This window comes from Sorex araneus, chromosome 9 (genome assembly GCF_027595985.1).
Source record: "Sorex araneus isolate mSorAra2 chromosome 9, mSorAra2.pri, whole genome shotgun sequence".
Lineage (NCBI taxonomy): Eukaryota > Metazoa > Chordata > Mammalia > Eulipotyphla > Soricidae > Sorex > Sorex araneus.
The window spans coordinates 4,710,836-4,738,138 of NC_073310.1; the positions used below are offsets into that span (position 1 = coordinate 4,710,836).

General features: G+C 43.6%; 2 protein-coding genes across 2 annotated transcripts in view; one reads left to right on the plus strand and one right to left on the minus strand.

Annotated features, from left to right (window-relative positions):
- TMEM116 (transmembrane protein 116) overlaps positions 1–25,557 on the minus strand; it is a 33,399-nt gene extending 7,842 nt beyond the window's left edge. Inside the window, exons 1-6 of the mRNA XM_055147083.1 lie at positions 25,535–25,557; positions 24,703–24,766; positions 16,488–16,619; positions 7,337–7,441; positions 3,899–3,948; positions 162–245 (exon numbers count right to left, since the gene is read on the minus strand). Of these exons, the coding sequence (XP_055003058.1) occupies positions 162–245; positions 3,899–3,948; positions 7,337–7,441; positions 16,488–16,619; positions 24,703–24,766; positions 25,535–25,557 (458 nt within the window). The remainder of the gene's footprint in view (positions 1–161; positions 246–3,898; positions 3,949–7,336; positions 7,442–16,487; positions 16,620–24,702; positions 24,767–25,534) is intronic.
- Positions 25,558–25,611: 54 nt separating this feature from the next.
- Positions 25,612–26,378, plus strand: LOC129407122 (transmembrane protein 243). Its single transcript, XM_055147395.1, has one exon. It carries the CDS (start codon positions 25,639–25,641, stop codon positions 25,996–25,998), a length of 360 nt encoding a protein of 119 aa, XP_055003370.1. The 5' UTR covers positions 25,612–25,638; the 3' UTR covers positions 25,999–26,378.
- The last annotated feature ends 925 nt before the right edge of the window (positions 26,379–27,303 follow it).

The following is a 27,303-nucleotide window of genomic DNA, read 5'->3' on the forward strand; positions in this document are numbered from 1 at the left end:
TACAAGGCAAAAACTCTATCTACCGTACTATCACTCCAGCCCCTAGATATCATTTTTTAATACAAAGACATTGGTGAGAAAAGTGTGTATAAATACTTCAATTTTTGTAAAATAAAATAATATAGTCTACCATGAAAACAATGTACTTGGTTTTTAGTCACCTGTAGTTCTGACTGAAGTTGTAGAAACATTCGCTCACGTTGCCTAGACAGAACACAGGTGTCATCAACAGTAGAGGTATCAGGCTAGGAGAAAAAAACTTGAGATTATGGGAAGGGAAAATCTGGTTTAGTCATTTTCATGCCTTTTCCCTTCATAGACTATGTTCCTGTTCTCCCAATTCTATCATCCCCTCCCATTCTCCACGAATATATACACATTTAATTTCCTCAAGAAAAAAATTCCTTAAAAGTGATAAATATACTATCTTTTCCGGTTCCTAAGGAAATTGAGTAAGGACTGCATTTTATCCCGGGGTTAATGTGCCAAATAGTTTCGTAGACCCTGGGAGTTGTGTAGTCAGATTAAAAATCCGAGTCAGGAGACCAAAGGCTGTTCAGTGACTATTTGGGGGCCACACCTGGCTGTGCTTAGGATTTACTCCTGGCTCTGCGCTTAGGTATCACTCCTGGCTGTGCTCAGGGTGCTGAGGATCAAACTCGGGGATCAAGGCAAGTGCCTTACCCACTGTACTATCTCTCTGGGCCCTGAATTAATTTTGTATCATCGCATATTCTTGTCTTGCTTGCACACCTGGCTGTCTTCCCCGGGGCCCCTCGGAGGGGATGGGCTCCAGCTTTTCTCCCTGCCCCAAGCAGAGCTCCCGACAGCTGAAGACCACCGGAACCTAGCCACAGCCATGCTCAAGGCCCCTCTCCACATGTTCGGACAAGCCTCACGCACAAAGGTACTGGCAGAGGAACCGAGGTGTGTGTAATCCCATCAACGGCCAACATCCAGAGACTTAAAAGCAAGCTCCCAGAAGCACGCGGCCGTGAACCTACTTTTCCCTCTGGGAGAAACTAGCAAGCTACTGAGAGCTTCCTGCCCACATGGGACAACCTCGCAAGCTTCCCATGGTGTATCCATCTGCCAAAGCCAGTAACCAGCTGAATCTCATTCCCCTGACCCTGAAAGAGCCTCCAATGTGGCATCGTTGGGAAGGCCGAGAAGAGAGAGGCTTCTAAAATCTCAGGGATAGGACGAATGTAGAGGTTACTGAGACCGCTTGAGCAACTTGACGACCAATGGGATTTCATGATTTGTGATTCGCATATTCAGAAATTTTACTGCTGTTGGGGCTGGAGAGATAGCACAGCGGGTAGGGCGTTTGCCTTGCACGCGGCCGACCCGGGTTCAAATCCCAGCTTCCCATATGGTCCCCTGAGCACGGCCAGGGGTAATTCCTGAGTGCAGAGCCAGGAGTAACCCCTGTGCATCGCCAGGTGTGACCCAAAAAGCAAAAAAAAAAAAAAATAAATAAAAAATAAAAAGAAATTTTACTGCTGCCAAATATTTTGTGACTCCCCTACATTCCCATATGACTCCATATGGGGTCCCAACCCACAGTTTAAAAAGCTAGAGGGGGGGCTGGAGCAATAGCACAGCGGGTAGGGCATTTGCCTTGCACACGGCCGACCAGGGTTCGATTCCCAGCATCTCATATGGTCCCCTGAGCACCGCTAGGAGTAATTCCTGAGTGCATGAGCCAGGAGTAACCCCTGTGCACCGCCAGGTGTGACCCAAAAAGCAAAAAAAAAAAAAAAAAAAAAAAAAGCTAGAGGGGGCACATATGCTGCCTGAGCCCATGTGCTGCTTGTGCCCGCGTGGCCGAGCACATGTGTCGCACGCATCTCCCCTCTTGAGATGTGTACTTTCATGCTTTCATACCTTTGTGTCTAGAGCTCAGTTATGTGTAGGGGCTTCCTCCACCCTTGGAGAAGCCTGCGTTCTCTCTTGAGTGCGTTATTTTCACTATTCTCTCTCCCACTGATCCCTTCCTCCTTCCCTCGAAAGCCTCTAAATAAAATCTATTTACTTCAAATAAATAAATAAATAAAAAGCTAGAGGGGCTGGAGTGATAGCACAGTGGCTAGGGCATCTGCCTTGCATGCAGCCAACCCGGGTTCGATTCCCAGCATCCCATATGATCCCCTGAGCACCACCAGGAGTAATTCCTGAGTGTATAGCCAGGAGTAACCCCGGTGGATCGCCGGGTGTGACCCAAAAAAGCAGGGGAAAAAAAAAAAGATTAAAAAGCTAGCGATAGCTTGCTCTTCAAACTGTGCTCTCCCTGGAACAAGTATCTCATTTGCTTATCTCTGTGTATCTTTGCCTTATCCACTCTGGAGAAGCCCCTGTTTTCTCTTGAACATGTACTTCCTCTTTCTTTTCTCTCACATCTTTCTAAGGAAGTTTCGATAATAAACAATATCTTGCTTCACTTAAAAAAAAAAATTTAAAAAGCCAGAGGCTTGTCTTGTAAGCCTGAGGCTATGAACTCCACTTCTGTCTGGTGCTGCTACAGATACCAAGCCCAGTCCTGGGGCTTCTACTATTTGAACCTAGCACTCTGCTCTCCACAAGTCCCAGCGTGGCTAGTGATTCCTAGATTAAACACAGCCATGTGCATACAGGCACTGAAAAGAAAGGGTATGGTCTGTGGTGAGAACCGAAACTTACAAGGTAAGTTTGAGCACTACGGCCAGTATGGCCCCTAGTGAACATGCACGTGAACCCAGCAAGTGCTAAAACGAGAATGAACATGGGCACCCCAATTCAAATGAGGGTGACCCTGAGAAAGCTATGGGCAAACACTAACTAAAGGAGTGTGGTCCCTGGAAAGCACCACCACTAAATACATGAGTGCCACAGCAACCACTGGCGCAGCCTACCAGCAGAGGGAAGGGGAGGGGGAATGGAAAAGCAGCCAAGCCCTGTCCTCGGTGTGTTTTACTCTATGGAGTAACCACTGCATCCCCAAAGCTCTTCCTTTAAATAGTCTGATACCCAATTATCCAGCTACACAGAGGTGGCATTTTGTAAAAGGAAAGAGTACAGGACTAAGTCACAAAGTCCCAAATAAAATCTTCTCTCTACTGAGGTGAGTTCCAGACCCTTTCAGGCCAATCACTGTAAGATTCTCACCCATGTTATAAAGGTGCATGAAATCTCGAAAGCCTTCTTTGTAACTCCTTTTTTGAAGAAAAGAAGCCACATTTGGTGGTGGTGATTGGGGGGGGGGACGCTACTCCCCACTCCCTCATTGCAATGTCTGGGGGCTATTTCCAATGATGCTTGGGAAGTCATGGGGTATAAGGATTGAACCTCGAGCTTCTACATGCAAAGCATGCCCTCCAGCCCTTTGGATTAGCTCCCAGAACAGTCACAACTCTTTGTGATACTTGAAAATGAATTAGAGGGGCTGGAACAATGGTACAGTGGATAGGGCATTTGCCTTGCACGCTGCTGATCCCGGTTCAATCCCTGGCACATCCCACATGGTCCCATAAGCACCACCAGGCATGATTCCTAAGTGCCCAGACAGGAGTAATCCCTGAACATCGCCAGATGTGACCCAAAAAGCCAAAAACAAAACAAAACAAAAATCAAAAGTCAATTGACTTAGAACTTAGTATTTGTTCGATTATGACTTAGAACCTTATATGACTTAGAACCAAATATTATTGGGACTAAAATAAAAATCTATATCTTGACATTGCTTGATTCATAACCAATAAACTAAAATTCAGTGCTTCCTATTCAGTAAGGCCTATTGAGCATCTAGGCATGACAGATTCAATGGGAATTAAATAACACTTTCCTCTTGTTTGTGCCCACCACAGCCAACCCCAGAGTAATAGTGAGCATTTTGCTAGAAAAAAAGCAAAAGTCTTACCTGGAAAAAATTAAGGCTATTTGACCAATTTTACAAGTATCATCTATAATCTATGGAAAGAATATATGTGATTAATGTTCTAACATATTAACAACCATACTCTAACAAATACGAGTACTGTAATAAATACCAGTATATTATTGACCACCTGATAGGGTAAAATTTCCAATACCTAGTTTGTTCTGTCAAGAAATATTTGGCAGACAACGGGGCTGGAGTGATAGTACAGTGGGCAGTGTGTTTGCTTTGCATACGGCCCCCCGGCATCCCATATGGTCCCCTGATAACCTCCAGGAGTAATTCCTGAGCACATGAGCCAGGAGTAACCCTTGAGAATTGCTGTGTGTGACCCAAAAAAGCAAAAAAAAAATTTTTTTTTGGCAGCCAAAGCAACAGTAGAGTGGGTAGGACACTTACCTTGCATGGGGCCAACCCAGGTTTGATCCTTGGTACCATATATGGTATCATATATGGTCCCCCAAGCCCTGCCAGGAGTGATCCCTGAATGATGAGCCAGGCAAAATCCCTGAGCACCACTGGGTGTGACCTCCCCCAAAAAGAAAAAGCTTATTATACATCATCACTTCAATGAAATAGATATTTTCTTGGCTTTGGGGCTAGAGAATTTTATCTGTATAACTATCAATTTTAAAATGTGAAAGAACCTTTGAGGGGTATGGTGCTGCCAGCAGGTAAACCTGTACCTGTGGGGCGAGTGCATCAGCAGCTTGATGGTGCCTTCAGACTTCCAGATACCCCAAAATTGCTGCTGTGCCTTTGGCTAGATTCCAACAACTTGGGGCCAAGTTTACCAAGAATTAAATGGCCAAAAGTTAGGTATGTGGGAGACACACCCACAAACCACCTCTGACTCAGCTATATAAGCTCTTTTATTCAGAGACCCATAAATCTTGAAAGAGATCAAAAGATGCAGTTACAAGCAAAAAAAAAAGAGGGGGACGCTGGAGCGATAGCATAGCGGGTAGGGCGTTTGCCTTGCACATGGCAAACCCGGGTTCGATTCCCAACATCCCATATGGTCCCCTGAGCACCGCCAGGGGTAATTCCTGAGTGCAGAACCAGGAGTAACCCCTGTGCATTGCTGGCTGTGACCCAAAAAGCAGAAAATTAAAAAAAAAGATGCAGTTAGGACCTGTAGTGCAGAGGTAGGTGGGAACCCATGACTGAGAGCCCCAGGCTCGCTTGGATCAGGACTCGACCTCCTCCCCCCAGGTCCCCAGTTTTCCAGTAGTTTAGCAGTCACACCCACAAACTGCCCCCAGTGCTATGTAATCTCATCAATGACCAAGGCCCAGAGACTATAAACTAAAGCTCCGGAAAGAGAGTGCCACAGAGTGCTCTGACCCCGCACCAGGCTTTCTTCACCGAGGCACCTTGGAGGGGGGCGGTTGAGTTTCCCTCCCTGCCCCAAGTAGAACCCTGGCAGCTGAAAACCTCCAGAACTCAACCACTACCATGCCCAAGGCCACTCTCCACATGCTCGGACGAGCCTCACCCAAAATGGGATGAACCTCACCAGAGAGCGGACTGGCAGGAAAACTCAGATACGCAGGAAGCCATGACTGAGATCTCCAAACCCACTTGGATTGAGACTGGGCCTCCTTCCCCCAGGTCCCCAGTTTTCCAGAAGCTTGGCAGTCACACCCACAAACTGCCCCTGGTGCCATGTAATCTCATCAATGGCCAAGACCCAGAGACTATAAACTAAAGCTCCCAGAAGAGAATGACAGAGAATTTCCTGGACATTATATTCTTTCCATAACAAGCAATACAAAACAAACCGTCTAGCATTGCCTTTTCGGCAGGTTTGAGTGGTGGTAAGACTGGCGTTGAAATATCAAATGTAACCAAAGTAGAGAGAGAGTATGAGGGAAATTGCCACACAAGCAGGGGAAGGGTTGGAACGGGGAGGGGGGAATACTGGGGATTTTGGTGGTGTAAAGTGTATAATGAGTGAAGGGATGGATGTTTGATGACTATATGATCAAAGCTCAAACATGAAAACTTTGTAGCTGTATCAACGGTGAATCAAAAAAAGGGGAGAAAATAATAATAAAATAATATATATATATATATATTTTTAATGTGAAAGAACCACAAAGAAAGCCAACCAAAATACCTTTTCTTAGTTTGTTTCCACATCCAGCAGTGCTCAGGACCTACTCCTGGCTCTTAAGACCCCACTCCCAGCAGGGCTGGGGGACCATGGGAGGTGGCAAGTGTGCTGCCTGATGCATTGCTTCTCTGCCCCAAATGTTTTAATAAAGTGTTTGGATACCAGCACAAATTTTCTTAAGAAAGACAAGGGCTGGAGGGATATCATAGGGCTTGCTCTGCATCTTTCCAACCGTGGTTCAACTCCCCAGCAACACATGTGATTCCTTGAGCACTGTCAGAGTTACTCCTGAGCACAGAGCCAGGATTAACCCCTGAGCAGGTGTGGCTAGTGTGGACCTAAAAAGAAGAAAAGCAAATGGGCTGGAGAGAACTCAAGCATCAGAGTACTGGCCTAGGAAGTGTGTCGTGTGAAGCCCTGAGTTTAATCCCCAATGCACCACATGGCTCCATAAGTACTACCAGTGGTCCATTTAGAACTGGAGAAACTAACTGGAGAGAGTGAGTGCTCAGGAGACCATCTATGGCCCCAGAGATCAATCCTGGGTGTTCTACATCCAAGGAGAGCACCTTAAATCTTGTGATATCTCTCTGATCCTATGTGAAACTCTTATTTATTTTTTGGTTTTTGGGCCATACCTGGCAATGCTCAGGGGTTACTTTTGGCTCTGCTCCAGTGACCATATGGGATGCCAGGGATTGAACCTGGTTTGGCTGCGTACAAGGCAAGTGCCCTACTTGCTGTATTATTTTCCTGATCCTCTATGTGAAGCTTTAAAAAAATTGTGCTTGTATGGGATGGAGCGATAGCACAGCGGGTAGGGCGTTTACCTTGCATGCAGCCGACCCGGGTTTGATTCCTCCACCCCTCTCAGAGACCCTGTAAGCTACCGAGAGTATCCCACCCACATGGCAGAGCCTGGCAAGCTACCTGTGCCATATTCAATATGCTAAAAACAGTAACAACAAGTCTCACAATGGGAGTTGTTACTGGTGCCCACTCGAGCAAATTGATGAACAATGGGACAACAGTGCTACAGTGCTACCATTGATTAAAATGTTAGCTACTGGGGCTGGAGCCATAGCACAGCGGGTAGGGCGTTTGCCTTGCACGTGGCCGACCCGGGTTCTAATCCCAGCATCCCATAGGGTCCCCTGAGCACCGCCAGGGGTAATTCCTGAGTGAAGAGCCAGGAGTAACCCCTGTGCATTGCCGGGTGTGACCCCCCAAAAAAAATAAAAATAAAAATAAAATGTTAGCTACTGACATATAATTAAGTATCAGCTCTGAATAAAACTTACCGGTAGAGTTCTGCTCTGTCCGCTCTGTTTATGTTTCTTCCTCATTTCTTTGCATAGGTACCAGATATAATTGACGGTGTAGAAAAATGATGAAATGTAGAATACCTAGGAGAAAATTAAAAAAAACTAATCATAACTATTCCACTCTGATATTTCTTCAGTTTAATTTTTTCTGTTGGATACTAACCCTAAGTATTTTAGGCTTCATCAGTGAACTGCCCTTTTCCTTCCCCCAGAAGAAACTTACAGGGCTCTTGCAAGCACCCCTAATCCCAGAGTTTATCTTTCACCTTTCTTTTGTATTAGTTACTAAGTCAAAACCTCTGGTGACTCTGGACTTTGTATCTGAAGTGAATTACTTGCTTTTCTATTTCCCCTATAGCCTTTTCATATTTTACTATAGAGTAATGTTCTTTGCTTAAATACAGAAAGACTGCTGATGCTGTGTTCCTGATATTTGAGAGTTGATTGACTCTAAAAAACACCTACTCTTGGTTATCCATCATAATTACTTGACTCAGGCTTCAGTTGCCATAGTTCCTAACACTCCAGAAGGGGAGGTCCTGCCATGGAACTGGGATGGACTTGGGGCAAGCGGCGAAGCTACCCTGGCATTGAAATGGGATAGTCTATAAAGCATAAAAGCATGGTCTTGATGCAAGCTATTATGACTTAAGAGACAGGTCCCCCATGGGGAAGGACAAGCTAAACTGGCCTGAAGATTTAGTCTTATGCCTGCCCTTGGTGCTCAGAGAACTAAGTTCTGGAAACTATATTTCTTACTGTGTTTATCCAAATAGCTGCAAGTATTAATAAGAAGTAAACTTAATTGCTTAATGTGTTCAATTAAAGGGAAAGAGGACATATAGATGTTCCTGGGAGACAGAATGTCTCCCTGAGTTAATTCCCCAAGAGAATTGCCTCCATCTAAACGCTTTACCTCTGTAAATGATCAATCACATCTACCTGCAGTTCTATACCTTGAATCCCCTCAGATGTGCTATAAGTACGCTAACAGCTTTTCACTAAATGGTCAATTTTGACCATCAGTCTGTGGCTCCCCATCTTTTTATTCCTCCGCTGGGGAGGCCGGGGAGGTGGCTCTCTGCCACCAAACGGAGTCATGCACTCACACTTTGAACTCACACTGCCTAAAACATACCCTAATGATTGAGAGATGACACAATGGACTAAGCACATACTTTGCATGCAGGAGGTCAATGCTTGATCCCCAGCATCACATGGTTCCCAAGGACCAATAGGAGTCAGCTCTTAAGTATCGAGTCAGAAGTAGTGCCATGGGGCTAGAGTGACAGCACAGCGGTTAGGGCGTTTGCCTTGCATGCAGCCGGCCTGGGTTCGATTTCCAGCATCCCATGTGGTCCCACAAGCACCACCAGGAATAATTCCTGAGTACAGGGCAAGGAGTAACCACTGAGCATTACCAGTTGTGACCCCAAAAAGAAAAAAAAAAAAGAAGTAGTGCCATGAGCACTTCTTGGTGTGCAAACCCCCGAAAGAACTTAAGGTGAAGGGGCTGGAGTGATAGTACAGGGGGTAGAGCGTTTGCCTTGTATGTGGCCAACCCGGGTTTGGTTCCCAGCATCCCATATGGTCCCCTGAGCACCACCAGGGGTAACTCCTGAGTGCAGAGCCAGGAGTAACCCCTGTGCATCGCCGGGTGTGACCCAAAAAGCAAAAAAAAAAAAAAAAAAAAAAGAACTTAAGGTGAAAAACAACCCTCATAAGCTGAAGGACCACACCGAGCAGGTTGGATACAGTTCTGGAGGCCCCCGAGCATCACTGGCGTGGCCCAAGAATTCCCAGCACTACAGCGCCCAAGCAAGACAGTATTCTCCCGCCTCCACATTAGACCCCATTGGTCGGAAATCATCAGTAGGGTTCCTAGGCCTCCTGAACATGACTTAGAAGGTCCAAGACAAACAAAAAAGTAAAAATCAGGCTGAGGAAATTGCTCAAAGCACTGGAGTGCATGTCTGGTATACAGAGCCTGGTTTGCTCCCTGTGCCGCAGGGCCTCCAGAGCACTCCAGGTACAGTTTTAGTTGGGGTGGCCTCCAGAACAGCTGGGGAAGCTCCCCTCTCAAAACAACAACAACAGACTCCAAAGAGAAATTCTGAAGCTGAAGAATTCAATTAATGAAATCAAAGCATGCAGTAGAGAGAATTAACATCAAGTTTTAACTAGAAAAAACAAACCTGTAAATTTAAAGACAATTCATTTGAAATTATCCAGACAGAAGAGACAAAAGAGGGGGCTGGAGTGATAGCACACAGCGGGTAGGGCGTTTGCCTTGCACGCAGCCAACCCGGGTTTGAATCCCAGCATCCCATATGGTCCCCTGAGCACTGCCAGGAGTAATTCCTGAGTGCAGAGCCAGGAGTAACCCCTGTGCATCGCGGGGTAAGCAAAAAAAAAAAGAAGAGACAAAAGAACAAAAAGGAAACAAGACAAAATAAGTTACTCAAAGAAATAATGGCTGGGCCAGGGATGCAACTAAGTGGTAGAGCACTTGCTTTGCATGGGTACAGCTTTGAATTTGACTCCTGACACCAATCCTACACACACACAAAAAAAAGAGAAAAAAAGACCTAAAAAATAATGGCTGAAATTGATCCAAATCTGAAGAGAGATATAGCCTGCATCTCTACTATGGCCCAAGAATTCTGTGCCCTTAAGTGCATGACAACCAAATGTGCTGCCCACAGGTGTTTCACTTGAAGCAATGGGGGAAAAAAAAGACTGTCAGCAAAACAAAATATGAGGGTTTGTATCACAGTACACTGCCTGATATGAAAGACTAAAGGGAGTTCTCCAGACAAATTAATAAAGCACATATACACAATGGAAAACTATGCAGCTGTCAGGAATGATGAAGTCATGAAATTTGCCTATAAATGGATGGACATGGAGAGTATCATGCTGAGTAAAATGAGTTACAAGGAGAGGGACAGATACAGAATGACTACATTCATTTGTGGTATGTAAAATATATATATATACATATATATATATATATATATATATATATAGTAAAAGACTAATATCCATGGCTAGTGGAAAAAGAGGCTAGGACTGCTCAATGGTTGGAACTAACCACAAGTGTATGTGGGACTGAGGGCAGATAAGACAGGGAAGAGACCAATATGACAATAATAGCTGGACAATATCTGAGGGTTAAAAGTAGGTAAAGGAGGGGCCGGAGCGATAGCACAGCGGGTAGGGCGTTTGCCTTGCACGCGGCCGACCCGGGTTCAATCCCCGGCATCCCATATGGTCCCCCAAGCACCGCCAGGGGTAATTCCTGAGTGCAAAGCCAGGAGTAACCCCTGAGCATAGCTGGGTGTGACCCAAAAAGCAAAAAAAAAAAAAAAAAAAAAAAAAAAAAAAAAAAAAAAAAAAATAAAAGTAGGTAAAGGGATATTCTTGAGGGGCCAGAGTGGTAGTACAGCAGGTAGGGCATTTTGCCTTGCATGCGGCCAACCTGGGTTCAATAACTGGCATCCATATGGGCCCCCAAGCACTGCCAGGAGTAATTCCTGAGTGCAGAGCCAGGAGTAACCCCTGAGGACCATCGCCGGGTGTGACCCAAAAGAGAAAAAAGAATATTCTTGATAAGTTCAGTATCAATATTGCAAACCACAATGCCCAAAAGGAGGGAGAAAGAGAGAGAGAGAGAGAGAGAGAGAGAGAGAGAGAGAGAGAGAGAGAGAGAGAGAATAAAAGTGCCTGACATAGAGGCAGGTGGGGGGGATGGGATGATGGGAGGAAAACTGGGGACACTGGTGCTGCGAAATGTACAATGGTGGAGGGATGGGTGTTGGAATATTGTATGACTAAAATCCAATCATGAACAGCTTTGTAAGGGTCTATCTCACAATGATTCAATAAAAAAAGTTTTAAAAAAAATTAAGGGAGGGGGCTGGAGCGATAGCACAGCGGGTAGGGCGTTTGCCTTGCACACCGCCGACCCAGGTTCGAATCCTAGCATCCCATATGGTCCCCTGAGCACCGCCAGGAGTAATTCCTGAGTGTAGAACCAGGAGTAACCCCTGTGCATTGCCGGGTGTGACCCAAAAAGCAAAAAAAAAAAAAAAGGGAGTTCTCTTCCAGATATGTGCTAATAGGTATGAGATCCTATGAAAGTATAAATTCACTAGTAAGGCACATAGTCAAATACAAAATATATTAGTACTGTAGCACTGTCATCCCATTGTTCATCGATTTGTTTGAGTGGGGCACCAGTAACATCTCCATTGAGAGACTTGTTGCTACTGTTTTTGGCATATCGAATACACCACGGGTAGCTTGCCAGGCTCTGCCATGTGGACAGGATACTCTCAGTAGCTTGCCAGGCTCTGCCATGTGAACAGGATACTCTCAGTAGCTTGCCAGGCTCTCCGAGAGGGACAGAGGAATCGAACCCAGGTTGGCCGCATGCAAAGCAAATGCCCTACCCCCTGTGCTATCGCTCCACTCCTGAAATTAAAAAAAAAACATAATTGTGACTTACAAAGTTATTGATAGTTGATTTTCAAGCATATAATATCTCAACACCAATCCCACCACTAGGGTCAACTTCTCTCCACTAGTTCCCATATGCCCTCCCCATCCCAACCCCTGCCCCACTTCACCCCTGTCAACTTGAGAGGCCCATTACAAAGTTCCTCCTGAAATTCTTTTCTGGGAGGGAAGGTGATGTTCTGAAAAACCTGAGCAGAGGTTTTCTCACTCCAAGGCTCCCTGAGAACTCAAGTGATGGGGACCAGTTTCCAGGTAGTGTAAGTCATGTGGGTTTCTGATACAGCTTGATAGCTGTCTTGTGGGCTGATGGGATGCTAGCATTCATGCCACATAGATACTTCTAGCCAACTTTACCAGTCCTAACCCAGGGACTGTGACCATGGTAGGCAGAGAAGAAAGCAGTAGACTTCCTTCTTGAGGCTATCATTTCTGTTCTCCCCACTCTAGATAAGTCCCCTGCAACAGAATCATATTGCTTAAACTATAACAAAAAACTCAAATAAAAAAGACATAGGGCGTGGAGAGACAGTACAGTTAGTAAAGTGTTTGCCTTGCATATGGCTGACCTGGGTTTGATCCTTGGCATCCCACATGGTCCCTCGAGCCCTGCAGGAATGATCCCTGAGTGCAGAACCAGGAGTAAACCCTGAGTGGAACTCAGGTTCACTATGAGGGGATTACAAAGATCCAAAATTCACTTCTTCCTATAACCATACCAAATACATAGTTACTTATGAAACAACTCTGAAACAGTGCTGAGGGTGAGCTGGACAGCTAACTCCTTCACAAAGGGAAGATGACTGCATTGAAGCAGTAGGAGATGCAGAGAGACAGGGTTCTTTCCAAGAAACTTCACCCAGAGTATCAGCCCACAGTGAGAAGGATCTCACACATCAAGGGCTTTCCCTCAGGATGAAGGGTTTGTAGCTATAATACTGCAAGTTAAGTGAGAACTAAAATCAATTGCAAAGAAAGCACTCACAGGGCCAGTAGGAAGAGATATCGACCTAATGCAGCATAATTTTATAAAGCAGTCAAGCAGAACTAGCTGAGCTAGTGAAACCAGTTGGACAAGTTGGACCAGTAAAGCAAGTTGGATTAGGGGTCCTGGTGCACAAGCACTTGTCACTTACCAAAAGGGCCCATACAGAACAAAGGTAAACCAAAGAGATTACTGGCATAAAGATGGTGCACTGGGCACAAAAGATAGTGAGAATATCCCTCTTGGGGCTGGAGTGATAGGACAGTGGGCAGGGCGTTTGCCTTGCATGTGGCCAACCTGGGTTTGATCCCTAGCAACCCGTATGGTCCCCTGAGTTCACCAGGAGTAATTCCTGAGTGCATAACCAGGAATAAGTCCTAAGCCCTGCCAGATAAATCCCAAAATAAAATAAAGTGAAATAAAATAATGTCCCTCTCCTCTCTCTTGGTTTGTTTCCATTATCTCCTGGGACTTCCCCTAAAGTTTACATTCTCACTGGGGAGGTGGTGGTGGTGGGCGAGGGGAGCAGGCTAACTCCCAAGGTCAGCTGCAGATTCCCACCCAGCAGGCTGGGGAGAGGGAGATCAGTCTTTTCTTTTGTTTTCTCCACATTCTACCACTACACTGACAGTATCACCCTCAAATTCTGCACTTCACAAAATCTTATGGAAGAGTCCCCACAGTGGGGCTGGAGCAATAGCACAGTGGGTAGGGCGTTTGCCTTGCTCGCGGCCGACCCAGGTTCGATTCCCAGCATCCCATATGGTCCCCTGAGCACCGCCAGGAGTAATTCCTGAGTGCAAAGTCAGGAGTAACCCCTGTGCATCGCCAGGTGTGACCCAAAAAGAAAAAAATAAAAAGAGTCCCTACAGTGACAGAATAAGTTTTAGTACCAGCCCCCACCTCTGCCCTAATCTTCCCTCTACCAAAATATGTATAGCTTTGAAAATTAGTGGGACTTCTTAGCAGGAGATACAAAATGTGGTAGGGAATGGAAAGTCTGCTGTGAAAGAGCACGTGCAGACTCATTTATCCTGAGACTCAACATAAACCCAGATATTTGAAGGGTGTATAAACTCGTACATAAAAAAGACTCATTAGCTAATATTAACTCATCTGTAGCGGCAAAGGCCTGTTGAAACTTTCTCCACACACTATAAGATACCATTTTCTTTTTGCACTTTCACTCCAGCTTACTAAAGATGGAGGCTGGTGGGGGCCATTTTTGTACTTTCCCCTATCTTTCAAGAACTGGTGGGCTTGTCACTGCTGTCTACACTAACTCATCGAGGCCCTGAAAAGCACAACACGATTTATCACACACATGCACCAGGCAATGGCCCTCTTGAAGCTGGAGGAGCTCTTAGAGAAATCAGGACAGAGACACTGTTCTTGTCCTTGTCTCTGGCCCCTCTATAGCTAGGAGGGGTCAGACTAATAGTCCAGCAGGGACGGTGTTTGCCTTGCACACAGCAGACCCAGGTTCAATCCCCAGCATCCCATATGGTCACCCAAGCACTGCCAGGAGTAATTACTGAATGCAGGACCAGGAGTAAACCCTGAGCATCGCTGGCTGGGACCCAAAAAGTCAAAAAGAATAAATAAATAAATAACCAGAAAAGAGACTATATGCTATATAAAATACTAATTCTTGGGGCCAGAGTGATAGTATAGCAGGGAGGGCATTTGCCTTACACCCGGCTGACCTGGGTTCAATTCCCAGCATCCCATAGGGTCCCCTGAGCACCGCCAGCAGTAACTCCTGAGTGCAGAGCCAGGAATAACCCCTGAGCATCATGGGATATGACCCAAAAAGTCTAAATAAATAAATATAACACTGATTCTTACCACTATCTCTAAGGGAATTCCTTCATATACCTGGTCTGAAAGTCAGTACTTCTAAAATTAATGTATCCCTGTATCACTGTCATCCCGTTGTTCGTCGATTTACTCCAGTGGGCACCAGTAACGTCTCTATTACACTCAACCCTGAGATTTTTTTTTTGCTTTTTTTTTTTTTTTTGCTTTTTGGGTCACATCCAGCAATGCACAGGGGTTACTCCTGGCTTTTCACTCAGGAATCACTCCTGGCGGTGCTTGGGGGACCATATGGGATGCCGGGGATTGAACCCAGGTCGGCCGCGTGCAAGGCAAATGCCCTACCCGCTGTGCTATCGCTCTGGCCCCTCAACCCTGAGGTTTTAGCAGCTTCTCTTTACTCGTGTTTCCCAACAGATTGGAGGCTCTTTCAGGGTCAGGGGAATGAGACCTATTGTTACTATTTTTGGCATATCAAATACGCCACTGGTAGCTTGCCAGGCTCTGCCGTGTGGACGGGATACTCTCGGTAGCTTGCCAGGCTCTCAGAGAGGTATGTATATGTCTTTTACTGTATTTGGGATATGAATACGCCACAGGGAGCTTGCCAGGCTCTCCTGTGCGGGCAATAGAGTCTTGGTAGCTTGTCAGGTTCTCCAAGAGGGAGAACTAGGCTATTAGATGTCCGGGAGCTTGGCTTTATAGAGACTGTTTTTATGAGAACTAATTTTTTTATGTTTATATTTCTCAAATTTAGATTCACATTTTTAAAACTCACATGTTTTAAAATTTAGTTTAAGATAATTTTTTATAAGTTAGACTTCAGCAATTTAAGAGTAGTTTCTCTGGCCCTAACAGGGAGCTCCTAGAAGACTTTTTCAGAGTTTAGCTTTGGTTACAATGTGCTTTTTGACTATAACTGCAATATATGTTTGCTCTCTTATTTTCTGAGGATTATCATTTTTTTTTTTTTGGTTTTTGGGTCACATCTGGCGATGCACAGGGGTTACTCCTGGCTCTGCACTCAGGAATTACTCCTGGCGGTGCTCAGGGGACCCTATGGGATGCTGGGATTTGAACCCTGGCAAACACCCTACCCGCTATGCTATCACTCCAACCCCTTTCTGAGGATTATTTAGGGGCATATACTCTTTCTGGAGAGAAATGAATCTCAACACAGTAGTCTATATTCTGATTTTGGTTTTGGGTCACATCTGGCAATACTTAGGGCTTACTCCAGGCTCTGTTCCCTGGGGACCATACCGGTTGCAGGGAGCAAACTTAGGTTCACTGCATTCGAGGCAAGTGCCTTACCCCTGGACTGTATCTCTGACCCAGGGAGGAGTCTATTCCAAAAATAGCTTAAATAGTAGTTTTAGGCATTAAACTTAGGGAAAATATAATTTTCAAAGGAAGTCAATTATGACTTTTAACTATATGATATTTTACATAGCTAATATTGAATATGTCTACCTTTACAGAATGATATTCTAGAGAAACTAACTGCTACATATGAAGAATCTAAATGCAATCTGAATGGGAAATTGAAACACAGAATCAGAATCTTTAGCAACAGCTTTCCGACTGAAAAGAGACTGTAACCATTCTATTACTGTAGCCATTTTATTAATATAGTCATCTTATTAATAAACATGTAATACTTTATATGGAGGAAATAAAGCCTTTTTTTTCAAGATATGGAAAAATAAAAAAGGTCCCACATGTCATAGTAAATTATCTTTGCTTTCTATTCAGATCTAAGTTGTGTCTTTGGTGTAAGGTATAGTCACAATCAACAGCACTCACCTGTCCAACTGCTTGTAGGTTATAGCAGACAATGTCTTTATTGGCTGTTGAGGTTCCATAGAGAAGTGCCTCGATAAGCCTGTATATTCCCAGGAGGAGGTCTGAGAAGCTCAAATAAAAGAGTGACCTCATCTGTCAAAGTAACAAAAATCTCATTTCATAAATCATACAGGTACAAGAATGTAATAGTCAATTTTTATGTTTTACTTTTCTAGTAGAAAACTCGACATGATTTTTTAAAAAAATTTTTTGGGGGGTCACACCTGGCGATGCATAGGGGTTACTCCTGGCTCTGCACTCAGAAATTACTCCTTTCCCACCCTCCCCCTTCCTCCATGGCAGACAATATTCCTCATACACTCTATTTTTGGGCATTATGGCTTGCAACACAGATACTGAGAGGTCATCATGTTTGGTCCATTATCTACTTTCAGCACGCATCTCCCATTCCGACTGATCCTCCAGCCATCATTTTCTTAGTGATCCCTTCTCTATTCCAGCTGCCTTCTCTCCTCCATTCATGAAGCAGGCTTCCAGCTATGTGGCAATCCTCCTGGCCCTTGTATCTACTGTCCTTGGGTGTCAGCCTCATGTGATGTTATTCTATACTCCACAAATGAGTGCAGTCCTTCTACTGAAATGATTTGTATAGAGATTTTATCACTGAATGACTCTGGGAAATGTAAAATAATGTAAATTACTGATGCCTAGCTGGCAGAATTGTATGATTTTTCTATTTATTTTATTCTATTTATTTTAGGTTTTGTGCCACACACAGTAGTGCACAATGCTTACTCCTGACTCTGTTTCCAGGGATCACACTTCTGCTGGTGCTCTGGGAACTCTGTGTGGTGCTTAGGGAACCAGCCTGAGTCAGTCATAGGCAAAGAAAGCACTGTCCCTCTGTACTATCTGGTCCAAAAAAAGCAATTTTAAATTAAAAACTTCAAATATTAACTGGACTAAGGAGTATATATGTATTATAAACAAAGATATCTTGGGTTTCTCAACAATGAAAATACAGTAAGGAATCAGAGAGATGGTATAGGAGTTTAAGGTTCTTGCCTTGCATGCAGTTGACCCCAGTTTTTGTTTGTTTGCTTGGTTTTTGGTTCATTTTGTTTCTGGATCACCCCAGGGATGCTCCGGATTTACTACTGCTACTGCACTCAGGAATCACTCCTGGAAGTGCTCGGAGAAACATATGAGGTTCTTGGGCTCAAACTACCTTATCTTCTGTACTATCTCTCTGACCCATCAACCCCAGATCTGTTCCTGGCATAATATGGTTCCCTGAACACCACAGAATGCAACCCCAAAAGCAGAATTGGGAGCATCCTCTGAGTATCACTGGGTGTGCTCCCAAATTAAACTAATAAAATTAAATTGTAATACAGTAATATCCATCTGAAAGATCACAATGATTAAACACACATAAAAATTTAAGATGATACACAAATACTTTTTTTTTTTTTTGCATTTTGGGTCACACCTGGTGATGCACAGGGGTTACTCCTGGCTCTGCACTCAGGAATTACTCCTGGCGGTGCTCAGGGGACCATATGGGACGCCGGGAATCGAACCCAGGTCAGCCGCATGCAAGGCAAACGCCCTACCCGCTGTACTATTGCTCCAGCTCCCACACAAATACTTTTTTGAATACAAATACACAAATACAAATGATTATTTTTATAACTGTAAGATATCATTGGTTTGTCCTTTCTCCCTTGCCACAGAGTTTGGGCTTATCTGGTAATAATCTCTAAACAGTTCTAGACTACATTGGTATGTCCTGCTCCCCTTGCCACTAGGAGCTTAGGTATATCAGTCACACCCATCAAAGTGCTCCGGAGTCACTTCCATTCCTTTGTTTATCTGTAACCACTTCTACTAGTTAATCAGTTCTTCCCCTAATCAGATTGTTAATTTGTAAGGTCAGACCTTGCTAGGACAGTGAACTTGTATTGTAAGTTAATATTGCCTTTCTCCTCTCCTTATGTCTTTTGGATAGTTTACTTTAAAACAATGTCTTTTTTGTATGGACAAAGAAAGACAGTTGTTAATATACTTTGGTAACATGGGATTTAATTGGCTTTGAATATTATTCACTCTCGGGCTTCTGCTTTCTCGACTTAAGCCTCAGCTGCCCTTACTTCCTAGCACCCCCAAAAGCAGGGTCCTGACAAGGGACGGGACAGACCCAGGGCAAGCGGTGAGTTATGTGCTACCATGGCATCGAGATGGACCTGGCCAAAGTGCCTAATGCTTAACTATAAGTTAAGAGTTTGGTCATGGACATGTCATGTCATGATCCAAAAGCAACGATGAGACTAGGACCCTGATAGGGGTAGAAAAGACTTATCTGGCCTGAGCACTGTAGTCTGAGAACGAGATGACCCCAGAAGAGCAATTCTATAAGCTTAATGCATCTCTTGCTATGTCCATACAAAATGATTAATATTATGAATGCTTATATGTTAGTTGGACAAGAAGAGGAGAAACACACCCATGGGATTCTGCTCTTGGGCGGGTGTCCTGCTGAAAGAGAATCTGCCCTAGAAGAAGCATCCCCTAAGGGAAAGAACTTTACCCCCTATTGATTGTGACCACACCTATGTGTAAACCCCAACCCCTCATGCTTGGGGATTTAACTAGGCTGAAAGAGTGGGCTCGGGTCAAGTCCCAGGGCCAGTCCCAGTGCCAGATCTGGAGAAGCTAGATCGAGATCCAGATCCAGAGGAGAAGGAGAATGAAGTAACATGGGAGAGGAAGAAGCAGAAGGAGAATCAGAGGAGAATGGAGCTGGGAATGGAATAAACTGCACTGAGACCAACCAGCCTGGCTCTGTTCCTTCCTTCCCCTGCCTCGTCATCACCATCAACCTCCTTGGGGTGGGGGAAGTGGCTGGAGACTACCGAACGTGGGCGGCGGGAGAGACAGAGCGCCGCTGCCCAGTGGCCGGTGCGGTGTGGTGTGGTGCCTCTGTGCCCCCCTTCTTTTTTGTGTGTTTTTACACAATAACCATGATAAAAAGATAAGAATAACTTTGCCGATAAGAAATATCAAATCGGACCACCCCTTCTTGCTTCAACTTCATTTAGAGTATACCAACATGACCATTGCTAGCCAGTCAGGCAACTTTTGACTAGATTTTTCTTTAGATCCGAGCTTAATCTATAATGAATGTGGGAGACTCAAAATTTGGCAGGAGCCAGAGAAATGGTACAGTAGGGAGAGCACTTGGCTTGCATATGGCTGACCTGGGTTCAATCTGTGAGACTCCATATGGTCCCCTGAGTCCAGCCAGGAGTGATCCTTGGCACAGAGCCAGGAGTAAGTCCTGAGCACACCAGGTGTGGCCCCCAAACTAAAAAATATTAAATTAAATCTTTTAAAAAATAAAATTTGGCGACAGAAAAGATTTCTAAATGCACAAATGTAGGATAACATTGGGTTTGTCCTTTTAGCCTTGCCACAGGGAAATTAGTTTACCTTAAAGCGATGTCCTTTCTGTATGGACACAGTAAATATTATGCTTTGCAACTTGGGAGCTGATTGACTCCAATAATATTTACTCCTGGGCATCTGCTTTCTCAACTCAGTTGCCCTTAGTTCCTAGCATCCCAAAAGCAGTGTCCCAACAAGGACCCAGGGCAAGAATGGACCCAAGGCAAACTGTGAGCTATCCTGGCATAGAAATGGGCCAGGCCAAAGCGCTATAATACTTAACTATAAGTTGAGAGCATGGTCATAGACAAATGCTGTCATGATCCAAAGTAGCAACGAGACTAGGACACGGATGGGGTTAGGAAGACTAACCTGACCTGAGGACTGTGGTCTGGAATATATAGTGAGATGTCCTTAAGAAAAAACAAACTTCAAGTTTGATATATCTCTTACTGTGCTCATACAGAATAACATTGCTAGAAATATTTGAAATAGATTTACTACAACTATTTAAGTGGATTTAAATAGTAAACAATATCATATTATAGATAATATCATCATATTATCGTAGCCAGTCACACCCATTTACTCTAGGCAGAGGAATCCAGGGGCCAAGTTCTCCAAGGCTGCTCAGATCGGGACTGGGCCTTTTCCACCCAGATCCCACATTTTCCAGTAGCTAGACAGTTACACCCAGAGACTGCCCCAGGCGCCATGTAATCCCATCAATGGCCAACATCCAGAGACTATAAAACCAAGCTCTCGTATATCTAATAGCCTAGTTCTTTCTCTTAGAGGACCTGACAAGCTACTGATAGTCTACTGCCCACTTGAGAGAGCCTGACAAGCTCCCCGTGGTGTATTCTATCCAAAATACAGTAACAGATATATACATACCTCTCGGAGAGCCTGGCAAGCTACTGAGAGTATCCCGCTTGCACGGCAGAGCCTGGCAAGCTACCCGTGGCGTATTCGATATGCCAAAAATAGTAACAATAGGTCTCATTCCCCTGATTCTGTAATAGCCTCCAATCGCTGGGAAAGACGAGTAAGGAGAGGCTGCTAAAATTTCAGGGCTGAGTGTAATAGAGACGTTACTGGTGCCTGCTTGAGTAAATCAAACAACAGGATGATGGTGATAGAGTGATTTAAGTGGATTACTAGCTGAGGAAGGAAGAAAGTGACACACCCTTGTTTTGATCCCACCCTTGATTGGATCTCCTAGTAATCTGGAGTAATCTCTTTAGATGAGATTTTTGTTAATCTCCTAGAGGAGTGATCTTACCCCTCTTTGTTGATTTGTTAATATTCAACCCACCTTTGTGTCACCACCCTATGTGATTGCTAAATAAACTAAAACTGTAAGAGAAAGAGAAGACACAGAGGCAGAGAGAAGACATAGAAAGAGAGAGAAGACACAGAAGTGGAGAGAAGACACAGAAGCAAGGGAGAAGACACAGAAGCGAGAGGGCTCCGGAGAAAGAGATCGGAAGAAGAGAGATTGGAAGAGACCAGAGGAGAGATGACAGAGACAGAGAGAGGTCAAAAGAGACCAGAGAGGGGGCTGGAGCGATAGCACAGCGGGTAGGGTGTTTGCCTTGCACGCGGTAGACCCGGGTTTGATTCCCAGCATCCCATATGGTCCCCTGAGCACCGCCAGGAGTGATTCCTGAGTGCAGAGCCAGGAGTGACCCCTGTGCATTGCCAGGTGTGACACAAAAAGCAAAAAAAAAAAAAAAAAGAGAGAGAGAGAGACCAGAGGAGAAACGACAGACACAGAGTCAGAGATAGAGAGACAGAAGAGAGCACAGCGGCACACACAGAAGCAGAGCACAAGGAGGAGCCATCCTGATCCAGTCTGTACACAGTGGTTCGAGAGCACCGAACACAAGTGAAGAGAGAGAGAGAGAGAGGGAGGGAGACAGAGAGCGCCAGCCCAATAGCCCTCGAAAAACACACACATCGTCACAACTCTCCCTTCCGTGCACGTGTGTCTTTGTATTTTTTACACATAAAGACTGACTGTAGAGATAGAACAGTAGGAGAGGCACTTGCACTTGCTTTGCACACAGCCAATGTGGGTGGAGGAGAAAGAGAAAGAAGAGGGAAAAAGCAGGAGAAGGAGAAGATATGAGAGAAGTCCTGGACAAATATCAAATAATCTCACTAATTCATGGTATATAAAGAACCAAGCAAGGGAATAAACAATATACATTGAAAAATCCTTAAATAAAGAAGACAGAATTAGGTTATCAAGGGGGCAGGGAATAGATGAGAGGACTCATATGGACAGGGGTGGAGGGACATTGGTATTTTGGTGGAGGGTGTGATGTGATAAAACTACCCTGAGGTGCTAGAGTGATAGTACAGCAGGTAGGGTATTCACCGATCTGGGCTCAATCCCCGCCATTCTATATGGTCACCTGAGACTTCTGTCCCTGAGAGCAGAAACAGGAGTAACTGTACCCCCAAAATAAACATTTATATTCTTTGAAAACCATTATCTCAATAAAAATAAATAAAATATAATTTATAATAACTTTTTATTTATTTTTGGTAAAGCAAAAAAGTTTTTACTGAAACTCAATGAGAGGGGAGAAAGAGGGGGAAGTACATGTCTGAGAGAGAGCACAGCATTCTTGCCTTAAAAGGAACCTTTCTGATTTGTTTTTGGAACACAACTGGCAATGCTCTGGGGTTAGTCTAGGCTCTGTGCTTAAGGATTACTTCTGTCGGGGTTCAGGGGACTATGTGTGATGCCAGGGATTGAACCCAGGTTGGCTGTGGACAAGGCAAATACCCTACCTATTGTACTCTCTCCAGCCCCAAAGGATTGTTTAAGCATATTTGGGGAGAGATTTGTCCATAAAACTTAATAGGATTCCATTTCCTCATCTATAATCACTGTATCACTGTCATCCCATTGTTCATCGATTTACTCGAGTGGGCACCAGTAACGTCTCCATATCCAATATGTTTTTGGCATATTGAATACACCACAGGGAGCTTGACAGGATCAGCCATGTGGGCAAAATACTCTCGGTAGCTTGCCGGGCTCTCCGAGAGGGGAGGAGGAATCAAACCTGGGTTGGCTGTGTGCAAGGCGAACACCCTACCCACTGTGCTATCACTCCAGCCCCCTCATCTATAATATAAAATATAATACAGAACAATAAACATTCTAGACTATTAAAAATATCAACAATTGGGTTTACGTTGAAGGGGGGTATAGTAATAGATGGACTTTTATGGGCTGGAGCAACCATACAGCAGGTAGGGTGCTTGCCTTGCACACGGCCAACATAGGTTCAGTTGATTCCTGACATCCATATAGTTTCCATGAATCTCCCTAAAAAACAATAATATTTTCCATTTGTAAAGCTTTCTTATACATGTTCTGAGCTATATTTTATCAATTTTATACCATTTGACCTGAGAAACATCAGTTATGATTTTTCTTAACATATTTACTAGGTTAGAAAGTCTATCACTTTCCAAGTGCTCTATGAATTGGAAGATTTTTTTACTATATTTTACATGAATAATTTTATGAAAACAGGATTTCCTCTGTTTTCACCGTCAATTTTGATTATCCAGAAGGGCTGCACAAAACTATTATCCTTTGTATAGCTAAGTCTTTGAACTGTTTCCTAGCCTCACGAGGTAGCTTTTGTTACCAAGGATTCAGAACCATAAAACTCTCTGATAGACAAGGCTCTATCATGCCTGGAGTTGACAGATAATTCAAAACAACACTCTTGATTTCCTTAATCTTGATAATAAATGTATATCACCAAATCCCTGGAAAATCAATCTCTCAGGATTCAAAGTCACAGCTCAAATAAATACTTACAATTAAATGGAAACCAGGAGCAAGGAAATAGCTCAAAGGGTGGCATGAGCAGGTCTGGCATGAGGAAGACCTCGGGATAAATCCCTAGTTCCAATGGCCTTCCAAGCACTGCTGAATATAGCCATCCCTGTGAACCCCCAACACCACTAGGGAGGCCCCCAAAGGAGATACCTATTGATAGTGATTAAGACTATTTTAGTGTATACAATGTTGAATTTAGAGGTAGCACTGTAGCACTGTTGTCAGTTGTTCACCAATTTGCTTGAGCGGGCACCAGTAATATCTCCATTGTGAAACTTGTTACTGTTTTTGGCGTATCAAATACACCATGGGTAGCTTGCCAGGCTCTGCCATTCGGGCAGCATACTCTCAGTAGCTTGCCAGGCTCTCTGAGAGGGATGGAGGAATCGAACCCGGGTCAGCTGCATGCAAGGCAAATGCCCTACCCATTGTGCTATCACTCCAGCATTTAGAGGTACCTTATAGAATTATTCCACCACTTATATTGACACTCTTTTGTTATTTTTTTTTCTTTTTGGGTCACACCCAGCGATGCTCAGGGGTTACTCCTGGCTTTGTACTCAGGAATTACTCCTGGCGGTGCTTGGGGGACCATATGGGATGCCGGGGATCGAACCCGGGTCGGCCGCGTGCAAGGCAAACGCCCTACCCACTGTGCTATTGCTCCGGCCCCCTCTTTTGTTATTGTTTTAAAGGCTAAGTCACTAAAATATGTGGCCTGGGATATAATTCAGGCTAGTAGACATGCTTCACATGCAGGAAGCCTAGGTTTACTCCCCTACACCACAACTGGGCATCACTGTGACTCCTGAGCACCACTGGGTATGGCCTAATAAAATAAAATTTTTAATTAATTTACAAAAGGTTAAATCCAACACAAAAGAGTTTGCTCACCTCTAGAGACTTCTGTATATTCTGGATTATAGTATAAGCAATAAGTGAACTTGAACCTATAATACTGACAAAAGATGCAAAGATAATTACTGAGCAGAACAATATGGGTTCCTTCATTTATTATATTTATTATTACTTTTGTTATAGCTTTACTGACATATAACTGATATACATAAGCTGTCAGATCCGGATCTCGTTGAGCCTGGAATCCAAGGTCACAAAGTTCTGCTTTATCTGGTTCTGTGGTGCTTCACTCATGCATGAGGTTCGGCCCGAGTATCCGGAAAGTGACCTGGAGCGTGGCAGTGGCTGGGTAGTGAAGCATTTTAGTTTCTCATTTTATTTCATTTCATTTTCTCATTTATCTCATATGAACTAGGTTTCCTGCCCGCATGGGAGAGCCTGGCAAGCTCCCAGTGGCATATTCATTTATCAAAACTAGTAACAATGATGGGTCTCATTCCCCTGACCCTGAAAAAGCCTCCAATGCGGCACTATTGGGAAGGACGAGTAAAGAGAGGCTTCTCAGGGCTAGGACGAATGGAGACATTACTGAGACTGCTCGAGAAAAATCAACCATCAACAGGATGATGATGATGATGATGATGATGATGATGGTGATGACAAAAGCTATATATATTTTTTAAAAATTTGGAATATTTCATAAATTTTTGTATCATCCTTATATAGAGACTACTAATGTTATCTATATTGCTCCCATTTTTGGTATACATGCCATTAAAAGAAATACTTTACTGCTCCCCCCTCCCCCCACCACCTCTTCCTCGGCCTGGACTTCGGGGAGCGTCCCACCCCTCCCCTCACCCCTCACCCCGGCCCGGGGTTTCCGGCCATGAGTGAGCGCTGAAGTAGTTGGTGGTGTGGAGAGAGCCTCGGAGCGAAGAGTGACTTGGGGCAAGTGAAGGAAACCCCAAAATGGAGGACTTCGCGTCCCGGACCTATGGCACCAGTAGTGGCCTGGACAACAGACCGCTGTTCGGAGAGACGTCGGCCAAGGATCGAATCATCAATTTAGTTGTTGGCGGCTTAACATCCTTATTGATTCTTGTAACGCTGATCAGTGCTTTTGTTTTCCCTCAACTACCTCCAAAACCATTGAATATATTTTTTGCTGTCTGCATCTCTTTGAGCAGTATTACTGCCTGCATACTTATCTACTGGTATCGACAAGGAGACTTAGAACCGAAATTTAGAAACCTAATTTACTATATCTTATTTTCTATCATCATGTTATGTATATGTGCGAACCTGTATTTCCATGATGTGGGAAAGTGAAGTTACCAAGGAGAAACACTGACCATGTCTCTTCAAAGTTGTGTTTTAAAGACTTAAGACCTTGATGAGGTATGCTGAACTTTCCTATAGGAGTTGGATACATGATCCTCTTGTATATTGTAAATCTAATTCCATCTTTCAGGGGGAAACTTCATTAATCAGTTTGCTTTTTTGTTAAGGAGCTGATGTTGCATTTAAACATCCCAACAGCACAAGTACTTTCCACTTTTGAAATGAAAACTTTTTTATAATGTAATTGCATGGCGAAAGGCTATGTAACAATCTTGTATTTTAAGACAAATAATCTTTTATTTCTGTTAAACTGAATATACAATTATTGTTCTCTAGGCAACCAACTTTTGTTTATAACTACAATTTCATTTCACATTAACAAAACACAGACGGTGAAAAGACAACTTTGATTGTGAAATCTAATTACAATAATAAATAAAATAATTTATACAGAAAAAGAAATACTTTTCTATTGATTTGCAAATAAATTTTTTTACCAAGTTATCATTTTATTTTAAGCCATAACAGCTCAATCTGTTTTTTTAATTATTATTGTCAATGTTGTTACATTTCATTAATTCAAAAAATATCAATATGTACAGAATAGCATTTGTCTCTAACTAAAGACTAAAAGCAAATCTCTGGAGGTTGGAGGGAATATAGAAAATTTCTAAATTATTGAGTTTTATTCATTGGTTTAAGTGGTCATTTTATATGAAATTTAATTAGCTTACCTGAGAATAGCCATAACAAATTGTATCCACTCTATTGCAGGAAAAAACTATATAAAACAAGAGAATAGAATTGGTATTTAATATTCAGCCTTACTACAATTTTGTTATTAACTACCTTTTAAACAAATTATTAATCAAATTCACAATCAAAACATACTACAAGACTGAGAATAAGTAACTATAGAGGTTGAGTAGGCCCCAGGAAAAGAAGACTTGTTCCTTTTTCTTTCTAATCACTATATCTTTGGATAAACTATTTGACTAAAAAAAGAAGTAGAGGGTGGATAGAAAAATAATTGAAAAATTATGGATGATAAAATTTAAAATGATAATAATAAAAAGAAATAGAAAAGATTAAGTGTTGAAAAAATAGGCAGGTGCGTGGAAAGAACAAGTTAACAGGAAAAGCAAACAATACAGTTGACTGATAGGAAGCTAGTAAAAAAATATTTATCAGGCAACAGAGCAATAGAGAAACTGGAGGAAGGAAAACTAACAGGGCAGAGAGAGATAATGTGAGGGAAAGATATTGATTGATCCCTGGCATCACATGGGTCTC